Genomic DNA, 11,618 nt, shown 5'->3' on the forward strand with positions numbered 1-11,618 from the left:
CGGTTGACTAGCTGGAATTACGGGATAGAATGTATTGATGTAAAAGCTGGAGACGTTGTCATACAAATACTGATTCTGCTGCTAGTGAAGGTGCAGGACCATCGCAAACTTTTATAACTATCTGGCTAGGACTGTGCCTGGCTACCTTTCGTCTGGACATCCCTGATCCACCCATACGCCCATTTATTCAGTAGTCATTACTCATCTTCCTTAAACCTATATGTATTTATTCACCCATCACCACTTAGACCACTTATTCTCATCTATTCCTGCATTCGTCTCTAATGCCTTCATTCACTCCTCTCTTAAAGACCAATCCACCTTAAACCACCCAACTGTCTTCGTACTCCTAGTTAAAGCCGCCTTCCTCATCCGTGGGAAGGCTTCCCAAATCGGATAAAAGGGTCGTTATAACCAGAGGAGAGAAAATAGGGAACAAAGTCAACGTGTCACCAACAGGTCAGAATATCGCAATAGGGATTTGGGACTTGCAAAATAGCAGCGCCAGGTGTAATAAGGACTTGCATGTACTTAAAAGACACCCCACACGATATCACTCATGCAAGAATCGAACGTTGAAAGATTAATTTTTTGTCCGGGTAGATTTGAAACGGAGGTAAAGACGTAAAAAATCATCCCTAGGACAAACTCCACTTGAGGGTCTGCTAAGGAAAAGCTCAACCTGGGATGTTGGAAGCTTTTTATATCTTCGGTACTATCGATAGGCAGATTATCGTGCATTTTTACAATGGGCATGGGATGTGTGATAAAAGTGAGTGTTTTTGCTGTATGCCAACCGCTTATAAAAGTAGAAGTCGCCAATTTGGATTTAAAACCATCAACTAAACCGTTTTGAATGACCCTTAGGGTTGTTTATTAGCAACAGTGCGTGACAGAATAGGGTGCCTCCAAACCAATGCGTCACCTCTACAGGCAAAAGCCCGCTAACAATACTCATGACATCATTCCATCTTCTAAGCAATATGGCATAGGTTTTCTATTTTGCATACGTTATGCCCTACAATAACTAGGGAGGGAATAAGCTCTTTGAGAGCCCATCCACATAAGTAAAGATCAGTCAAGTAAAAATAGCTACAACAGGGAAAGTTTGTCATTAGTCCTTACTACTAAGAACACGCGCTTACTTCGAAAAACAGTCGACAAAAGCAATTTATGTCTGAATATTTGTTTACGCACAATTCTGGGATCGTAGTGAGTCTTGCCATTACAATAGGTAAATGCAAATGCACGATAAGTCAAAACATGATTAATGAAGTTAATTATGGTACATAGCTTTGGAAAATTGGCAAAATTTACTCTACAACACTAAATTGGATTACTCACATAGGTGGGTAATTAGCGTTTCCCTTGTTGGCATCCCAGTCTCACCCTATTCCTCGGTTTTCACCATTTCGTGCCTTTTCTGCAGCCAAAACTCTTCCTTTGACCTGACCAAGGATTAAAAACATCTTTGCGTTTTAGTGTGGAATGAGCCTCAGGATTGGTCAACTAATCCACCATCATTGCACACACCTGCTTCACCCGCTTTTCCCTCTTTTCTCTTATCCTCCACCATCATGTAGCTATCCCTCCCATCGCATCGCTTTCAAATTTATTTATTCCATGTCGTCGCATAGCATGTTTGTCAATAAAATGCACTGCGCAGCACTTTCGAGCAGGCTGCCATGTTGGTGGCAGTGGTGGTTCTTCCTTTCGTCATAACCTTCATTGCTATCGTGCACTTCAACATCAGTACCATTACATTTATGCTTGTGCCATGCAGCTTAGCTGATTGCATTTTGTGTGCTTTCCTCACTGCATTCTCTTCCGCCACTTCTGTTGACGGTTGCATAATGAAGAGTGTGAGAGTTACGTTAAGGACAGGAATGGAGTGAGACATGGAGATGGTGGAGGAACTCTAACTACTTAAACTTATATTTGCATGTGATGACAAGAATGCGTGGTATGATAGAGAGTTGAAAAAAGTGCAGCGATGAAGCAGTGAAAGAATGCTAAACTGAATGAAAGAATAAATGAGTGATGTAATGTGAGGAATTTCGAGACAAAAAACGTAAAGAGTTTGCAGAAAGAGGGAAATGATGCAGTGCGTAGTTGGTTAAAAGAGTGCATGGTGAAAGGTGAGACTTGATGAGTTAATTATCGCCAGCAATTACACCACATAGAAACCCCCGGTTTCAGTCACACCAACGAGATTGTGCTACGTAAGGCGGGGTTAGTACAATCGTGGGTGACGGATGAGGAACACTCGGGGATGCTGGCCCACTTTCACGCATCCTACACCTCTACACCTTACTTTATTTTTCCTACCCGCTCTACCCTCTTCTTTCCTCTTTTCTGCAGTGTGACGTTCATGCTTGAAAAGTTTTTAACATTTTCTTATAATTTAGTTATCAATCTTTGGACTTTTACGCATTTTTAAGAATATCTATCCGTGCCACTCCATTTAGACTTGTTTGTATTTTTCTCTTCATTTTTTGGCCTTGTTATATACTTGTGTGTGACTTGTACTTTTCTTCTTATGTGTTTACGATTTGTGATTTCTGACTTGTGATTTCATTCTCCCTAACTGTATCTTACTAAATTTTGGGTCCTATTTTAAACGAATTAGAGAATCACTTAGTCGTTTTATGTTTGCCTATACCGTTTAGCTTCTTGCCTAATTTTTTAAGCTTCTAGATAGTTATGATAATTTCTATAATTCAAGGTGCTATCGACAGCGAATATCGGCGAACTGTCGTGCTTTCATTAAAGTGCAGAAAATGTGGGCACATGATCCTTTTGTAGCGACACTGGCTGCATGTTTTGCAAACAAGTTCCGAATATCGCAGCAGTAATAATGAATGCTCGCAAGTGAGTTGCATATGTATTTATAGCATCATTTACTACACACTCACAGAATAAATATGTAAATTGAAGCAATACAGAAGGCACTTCGGACTCAAATTTAGTGCTAAATCAGAAGCGTTGCTCAAGCAGTCAAAACCTAGGCAGCGCTTTTTGTTAAGACACTGAGTACTGAATAAGAAAAGCTAGAATTTGCTACTAAAACTTTGCTGCAGTTCTCAGTTTCCATTTATTCAAGGAGAAGCATAAACACGAATGAATTCATTCTCTTTGTAACTCCATCCATTCGTGTGTTGGAGCTGCTGAGTATCCTTTTAGAATTACTTCTGTCTTCATCGTCACAAGAGTATTTTTCATGCAAGAATTCTTTTCAATTCACTGCCTTGCATTACGTGAAATAAAATTTTCAATGAATCATATTGCATCCCATTACCGATCATCCATATTTTAAAATGAGATAGGAATTGATTACTTCCAATGTTTACTAAGCCTTTGAAAATTTAGAGAATATGCAAAACCGGCGGTGTAGTTTGCTTAACTTATCGCTTATACGTATGGATAAAGACTATACAGAGGTGAAGCACACTTGTACACAATGGAGGGGAATTACATCAATAGCTTAGGCATACCCGCTTTTCCAAAATTAGGGTGTCTTAAAGGGTGTGTTTCTACGAGATGAAGATTAAAACTATCTTATCAAAATCACGCAGACAGAACAGTACCGCGTCACCTTTGACCGCTACACAAATGTTGCGTCACCAACACATTAAATCCTGCATCCACAACGCATTATGGACTATACAATTAAGAAGTGAGGACACGCCTTGAACCAGTGTACGCTCTGGACAATTAGCTTCGCCGCTTATGCTACAAATTGCATTCTTTCACTCCATACCCTGTACTGAAATCGCCTGGTCGGCACGTGTCAAATGACCTGATGATGTTTGACTATCATCTCAAGCAGCATTATCGATCTCATCAAAGACAGGTGTAATATTCTTACCAATTACCGCTGACTTAACGTGGCTGCAGTTGGGTGATTAAGCTGCAAGCTTATTACAAACCAATTCCATGACATGATTTCAACCCATGATGATCATGTTGACGCGCGCCACTGCTACTGGTAATGACCAACTGGGTTCGTCCAAATCAGAGTGCAATGGCCCGCCGTGTGGAGCAAATTAACTACAAAAAATAAACCACCTCCTCCTTCTTTGTCACAAATGAAAGCAATTCAATTAAGTACTGCAAGCAGTGATAGCAAAATTATTCAAAGTTTGTCAGAAGCCTCAATCTTAGGCCTTATCCTCTGTTAGTATATCCTTGTTTGTGATCCCCAATGGTGCAATCCTAGTGCCACCGGATCTTACCATCGCCTTTCAGCAAAACGTTGCTCTAAACATTCCTACAGCCCATAAATTTTCCGCCGTATATTTATTTGGCCATAGAAGATACCATCTAAGCAGAAGAGCTCAGTCTCTTGACTTCCCCGTGTCTGCATACCTCGCTGACTCTAAATGATAATCTTGTCCAAAAGGGAGTGACAAGGATAGATAGTCTTAAAAAAGCAGAAAAGTCCAAAGATTGATAACTAAACTATAAGAAAATGTTAAAAACTTTTCAAGCATGAACATCACACTGCAGAAAAGAAGAAAGAAGAGGGTGGAGCAGGTAGGAAAATAAAGTAAGGTGTAGAGGTGTAGGATGCGTGAAAGTGGGCCAGCAACCCCAAACGTTCCTCATCCGTCACCCACAATTGTACTAATCCGACCCGACGTAGCACAATCTCATTGGTGTGACTGAAACTAGAGGTTTCTTTAATGCTTGGGCAGATTGCGGGGTTCAAGAACCAGATCACGCTGAAACTTTGCTTTTTGATGCCTCTAATTGGCCCGGGTATAATAAATACAGGTGGTATTGCCCTCCTATTTAACCAGAAGCATCAACAAACTAGTAACTCCTCCTGCATTTAGAAAATCCATTTGGTCAGCATGCACTTAAAATAACAATTTGTGACCGTGCAGTATCAACGGAAAGAAACAGCAGTGTTAGAGAGCCAAAAAATTGAGCCATTTTTGGTTTGACAAGTTATAGGGACTTGCAAACTGCGCAGATTGGCTAAATGCACGTTATTGCTCATGTTTGCAACTAGAAAAGCGTAAATTAGACACTTTAGTCTATCCGTAAGGCTATTTTCACTGCACTCTTTACCATTTCCCTCCTTGAAATCATGTCGCGCCTCATAATATCGGGTGATTTGGTGCTTGTTCTCGAGTCTAAATAGGTTGGTTCTTGACAGATGTGCGCCATAACATAGGAGCGAGGGAGAGCATAATGTTACCAAAGATGTTGTACACGAATGTCCCATAAGTGCAATTTCGGTACTGGACAACCGAAGGGTGGACCACTTTGAGGAGGAGAGGTGGCTGATTCTCAAAAATATAGACAGATTACACGTTGCCGTCACCGTGGTAAAATAATTCCGAAATAATATGTCAAGACCAACTTTTAGCTATGGTGGACACGACGGGTAGTGAAACAACTCGTCTGCAACATCGTTAACCAGATAGGGTAGACTGTAGAAGCTCCTAATCAGATAAGTGATGCAAACACCGGCAATAGATGACAAATAGTTTGGAAGACCGTCAATTTATTCTTCACTGCCTTCACCTCTGCTGCCAAAAGTGCCACTTACTTCAGGTTGTTTGCTAGCTGACTGACCCAGTTGTGCTAAAAATAGATCACGTATTTTATATAAACGCTTCTCTGGTTAACAAAGATATCGTTCGCTGCCATTATTTAGGATTCTAACAATCCTGATGTTACTGTTTTTCCAGCTTTTCTGCAGGTCTCTGAGAGATGACTCGGAATCCACACTATTTACAACATTGAGACACCCACAGTTCCTTGGTTTATTGGCTAGTATCATAGCAAAACATCAAAGGAGAGAAGGATCTAGGGAGACTCGCTCTAGGTGCCACCAAAACGAGTTAATATTCAGCAAATCTTACTGTGCCTGGCTACCTTTCGTCTGGACATCCCTGATCCACCCATACGCCCATTTATTCAGTAGTCATTACTCATCTTCCTTAAACCTATATGTATTTATTCACCCATCACCACTTAGACCACTTATTCTCATCTATTCCTGCATTCGTCTCTAATGCCTTCATTCACTCCTCTCTTAAAGACCAATCCACCTTAAACCACCCAACTGTCTTCGTACTCCTAGTTAAAGCCGCCTTCCTCATCCGTGGGAAGGCTTCCCAAATCGGATAAAAGGGTCGTTATAACCAGAGGAGAGAAAATAGGGAACAAAGTCAACGTGTCACCAACAGGTCAGAATATCGCAATAGGGATTTGGGACTTGCAAAATAGCAGCGCCAGGTGTAATAAGGACTTGCATGTACTTAAAAGACACCCCACACGATATCACTCATGCAAGAATCGAACGTTGAAAGATTAATTTTTTGTCCGGGTAGATTTGAAACGGAGGTAAAGACGTAAAAAATCATCCCTAGGACAAACTCCACTTGAGGGTCTGCTAAGGAAAAGCTCAACCTGGGATGTTGGAAGCTTTTTATATCTTCGGTACTATCGATAGGCAGATTATCGTGCATTTTTACAATGGGCATGGGATGTGTGATAAAAGTGAGTGTTTTTGCTGTATGCCAACCGCTTATAAAAGTAGAAGTCGCCAATTTGGATTTAAAACCATCAACTAAACCGTTTTGAATGACCCTTAGGGTTGTTTATTAGCAACAGTGCGTGACAGAATAGGGTGCCTCCAAACCAATGCGTCACCTCTACAGGCAAAAGCCCGCTAACAATACTCATGACATCATTCCATCTTCTAAGCAATATGGCATAGGTTTTCTATTTTGCATACGTTATGCCCTACAATAACTAGGGAGGGAATAAGCTCTTTGAGAGCCCATCCACATAAGTAAAGATCAGTCAAGTAAAAATAGCTACAACAGGGAAAGTTTGTCATTAGTCCTTACTACTAAGAACACGCGCTTACTTCGAAAAACAGTCGACAAAAGCAATTTATGTCTGAATATTTGTTTACGCACAATTCTGGGATCGTAGTGAGTCTTGCCATTACAATAGGTAAATGCAAATGCACGATAAGTCAAAACATGATTAATGAAGTTAATTATGGTACATAGCTTTGGAAAATTGGCAAAATTTACTCTACAACACTAAATTGGATTACTCACATAGGTGGGTAATTAGCGTTTCCCTTGTTGGCATCCCAGTCTCACCCTATTCCTCGGTTTTCACCATTTCGTGCCTTTTCTGCAGCCAAAACTCTTCCTTTGACCTGACCAAGGATTAAAAACATCTTTGCGTTTTAGTGTGGAATGAGCCTCAGGATTGGTCAACTAATCCACCATCATTGCACACACCTGCTTCACCCGCTTTTCCCTCTTTTCTCTTATCCTCCACCATCATGTAGCTATCCCTCCCATCGCATCGCTTTCAAATTTATTTATTCCATGTCGTCGCATAGCATGTTTGTCAATAAAATGCACTGCGCAGCACTTTCGAGCAGGCTGCCATGTTGGTGGCAGTGGTGGTTCTTCCTTTCGTCATAACCTTCATTGCTATCGTGCACTTCAACATCAGTACCATTACATTTATGCTTGTGCCATGCAGCTTAGCTGATTGCATTTTGTGTGCTTTCCTCACTGCATTCTCTTCCGCCACTTCTGTTGACGGTTGCATAATGAAGAGTGTGAGAGTTACGTTAAGGACAGGAATGGAGTGAGACATGGAGATGGTGGAGGAACTCTAACTACTTAAACTTATATTTGCATGTGATGACAAGAATGCGTGGTATGATAGAGAGTTGAAAAAAGTGCAGCGATGAAGCAGTGAAAGAATGCTAAACTGAATGAAAGAATAAATGAGTGATGTAATGTGAGGAATTTCGAGACAAAAAACGTAAAGAGTTTGCAGAAAGAGGGAAATGATGCAGTGCGTAGTTGGTTAAAAGAGTGCATGGTGAAAGGTGAGACTTGATGAGTTAATTATCGCCAGCAATTACACCACATAGAAACCCCCGGTTTCAGTCACACCAACGAGATTGTGCTACGTAAGGCGGGGTTAGTACAATCGTGGGTGACGGATGAGGAACACTCGGGGATGCTGGCCCACTTTCACGCATCCTACACCTCTACACCTTACTTTATTTTTCCTACCCGCTCTACCCTCTTCTTTCCTCTTTTCTGCAGTGTGACGTTCATGCTTGAAAAGTTTTTAACATTTTCTTATAATTTAGTTATCAATCTTTGGACTTTTACGCATTTTTAAGAATATCTATCCGTGCCACTCCATTTAGACTTGTTTGTATTTTTCTCTTCATTTTTTGGCCTTGTTATATACTTGTGTGTGACTTGTACTTTTCTTCTTATGTGTTTACGATTTGTGATTTCTGACTTGTGATTTCATTCTCCCTAACTGTATCTTACTAAATTTTGGGTCCTATTTTAAACGAATTAGAGAATCACTTAGTCGTTTTATGTTTGCCTATACCGTTTAGCTTCTTGCCTAATTTTTTAAGCTTCTAGATAGTTATGATAATTTCTATAATTCAAGGTGCTATCGACAGCGAATATCGGCGAACTGTCGTGCTTTCATTAAAGTGCAGAAAATGTGGGCACATGATCCTTTTGTAGCGACACTGGCTGCATGTTTTGCAAACAAGTTCCGAATATCGCAGCAGTAATAATGAATGCTCGCAAGTGAGTTGCATATGTATTTATAGCATCATTTACTACACACTCACAGAATAAATATGTAAATTGAAGCAATACAGAAGGCACTTCGGACTCAAATTTAGTGCTAAATCAGAAGCGTTGCTCAAGCAGTCAAAACCTAGGCAGCGCTTTTTGTTAAGACACTGAGTACTGAATAAGAAAAGCTAGAATTTGCTACTAAAACTTTGCTGCAGTTCTCAGTTTCCATTTATTCAAGGAGAAGCATAAACACGAATGAATTCATTCTCTTTGTAACTCCATCCATTCGTGTGTTGGAGCTGCTGAGTATCCTTTTAGAATTACTTCTGTCTTCATCGTCACAAGAGTATTTTTCATGCAAGAATTCTTTTCAATTCACTGCCTTGCATTACGTGAAATAAAATTTTCAATGAATCATATTGCATCCCATTACCGATCATCCATATTTTAAAATGAGATAGGAATTGATTACTTCCAATGTTTACTAAGCCTTTGAAAATTTAGAGAATATGCAAAACCGGCGGTGTAGTTTGCTTAACTTATCGCTTATACGTATGGATAAAGACTATACAGAGGTGAAGCACACTTGTACACAATGGAGGGGAATTACATCAATAGCTTAGGCATACCCGCTTTTCCAAAATTAGGGTGTCTTAAAGGGTGTGTTTCTACGAGATGAAGATTAAAACTATCTTATCAAAATCACGCAGACAGAACAGTACCGCGTCACCTTTGACCGCTACACAAATGTTGCGTCACCAACACATTAAATCCTGCATCCACAACGCATTATGGACTATACAATTAAGAAGTGAGGACACGCCTTGAACCAGTGTACGCTCTGGACAATTAGCTTCGCCGCTTATGCTACAAATTGCATTCTTTCACTCCATACCCTGTACTGAAATCGCCTGGTCGGCACGTGTCAAATGACCTGATGATGTTTGACTATCATCTCAAGCAGCATTATCGATCTCATCAAAGACAGGTGTAATATTCTTACCAATTACCGCTGACTTAACGTGGCTGCAGTTGGGTGATTAAGCTGCAAGCTTATTACAAACCAATTCCATGACATGATTTCAACCCATGATGATCATGTTGACGCGCGCCACTGCTACTGGTAATGACCAACTGGGTTCGTCCAAATCAGAGTGCAATGGCCCGCCGTGTGGAGCAAATTAACTACAAAAAATAAACCACCTCCTCCTTCTTTGTCACAAATGAAAGCAATTCAATTAAGTACTGCAAGCAGTGATAGCAAAATTATTCAAAGTTTGTCAGAAGCCTCAATCTTAGGCCTTATCCTCTGTTAGTATATCCTTGTTTGTGATCCCCAATGGTGCAATCCTAGTGCCACCGGATCTTACCATCGCCTTTCAGCAAAACGTTGCTCTAAACATTCCTACAGCCCATAAATTTTCCGCCGTATATTTATTTGGCCATAGAAGATACCATCTAAGCAGAAGAGCTCAGTCTCTTGACTTCCCCGTGTCTGCATACCTCGCTGACTCTAAATGATAATCTTGTCCAAAAGGGAGTGACAAGGATAGATAGTCTTAAAAAAGCAGAAAAGTCCAAAGATTGATAACTAAACTATAAGAAAATGTTAAAAACTTTTCAAGCATGAACATCACACTGCAGAAAAGAAGAAAGAAGAGGGTGGAGCAGGTAGGAAAATAAAGTAAGGTGTAGAGGTGTAGGATGCGTGAAAGTGGGCCAGCAACCCCAAACGTTCCTCATCCGTCACCCACAATTGTACTAATCCGACCCGACGTAGCACAATCTCATTGGTGTGACTGAAACTAGAGGTTTCTTTAATGCTTGGGCAGATTGCGGGGTTCAAGAACCAGATCACGCTGAAACTTTGCTTTTTGATGCCTCTAATTGGCCCGGGTATAATAAATACAGGTGGTATTGCCCTCCTATTTAACCAGAAGCATCAACAAACTAGTAACTCCTCCTGCATTTAGAAAATCCATTTGGTCAGCATGCACTTAAAATAACAATTTGTGACCGTGCAGTATCAACGGAAAGAAACAGCAGTGTTAGAGAGCCAAAAAATTGAGCCATTTTTGGTTTGACAAGTTATAGGGACTTGCAAACTGCGCAGATTGGCTAAATGCACGTTATTGCTCATGTTTGCAACTAGAAAAGCGTAAATTAGACACTTTAGTCTATCCGTAAGGCTATTTTCACTGCACTCTTTACCATTTCCCTCCTTGAAATCATGTCGCGCCTCATAATATCGGGTGATTTGGTGCTTGTTCTCGAGTCTAAATAGGTTGGTTCTTGACAGATGTGCGCCATAACATAGGAGCGAGGGAGAGCATAATGTTACCAAAGATGTTGTACACGAATGTCCCATAAGTGCAATTTCGGTACTGGACAACCGAAGGGTGGACCACTTTGAGGAGGAGAGGTGGCTGATTCTCAAAAATATAGACAGATTACACGTTGCCGTCACCGTGGTAAAATAATTCCGAAATAATATGTCAAGACCAACTTTTAGCTATGGTGGACACGACGGGTAGTGAAACAACTCGTCTGCAACATCGTTAACCAGATAGGGTAGACTGTAGAAGCTCCTAATCAGATAAGTGATGCAAACACCGGCAATAGATGACAAATAGTTTGGAAGACCGTCAATTTATTCTTCACTGCCTTCACCTCTGCTGCCAAAAGTGCCACTTACTTCAGGTTGTTTGCTAGCTGACTGACCCAGTTGTGCTAAAAATAGATCACGTATTTTATATAAACGCTTCTCTGGTTAACAAAGATATCGTTCGCTGCCATTATTTAGGATTCTAACAATCCTGATGTTACTGTTTTTCCAGCTTTTCTGCAGGTCTCTGAGAGATGACTCGGAATCCACACTATTTACAACATTGAGACACCCACAGTTCCTTGGTTTATTGGCTAGTATCATAGCAAAACATCAAAGGAGAGAAGGATCTAGGGAGACTCGCTCTAGGTGCCACCAAAACGAGTTAATATTCAGCAAATCTT

At 40.7% G+C, this 11,618-nt stretch overlaps 1 protein-coding gene across 1 annotated transcript in view; it reads right to left on the minus strand. All coding sequences in view use genetic code 11, as the record gives it.

Annotated features, from left to right (window-relative positions):
* Positions 1–11,538, minus strand: part of EGR_07557 (hypothetical protein) — a gene marked incomplete at both ends in the record, with an annotated part of 13,019 nt that extends 1,481 nt beyond the window's left edge. The window contains 11 exons of the mRNA XM_024496806.1: positions 1,146–1,318; positions 1,390–1,448; positions 2,315–2,374; positions 4,369–4,461; positions 5,561–5,631; positions 6,890–7,062; positions 7,134–7,192; positions 8,059–8,118; positions 10,113–10,205; positions 11,305–11,375; positions 11,436–11,538. Coding sequence (XP_024348811.1) covers positions 1,146–1,318; positions 1,390–1,448; positions 2,315–2,374; positions 4,369–4,461; positions 5,561–5,631; positions 6,890–7,062; positions 7,134–7,192; positions 8,059–8,118; positions 10,113–10,205; positions 11,305–11,375; positions 11,436–11,538 — 1,015 coding nt within the window. The remainder of the gene's footprint in view (positions 1–1,145; positions 1,319–1,389; positions 1,449–2,314; positions 2,375–4,368; positions 4,462–5,560; positions 5,632–6,889; positions 7,063–7,133; positions 7,193–8,058; positions 8,119–10,112; positions 10,206–11,304; positions 11,376–11,435) is intronic.
* Between the last annotated feature and the right edge of the window lie 80 nt (positions 11,539–11,618).

The sequence above is a fragment of the Echinococcus granulosus genome (assembly GCF_000524195.1).
Source record: "Echinococcus granulosus chromosome Unknown EG_S00080, whole genome shotgun sequence".
Taxonomy (NCBI): domain Eukaryota; kingdom Metazoa; phylum Platyhelminthes; class Cestoda; order Cyclophyllidea; family Taeniidae; genus Echinococcus; species Echinococcus granulosus.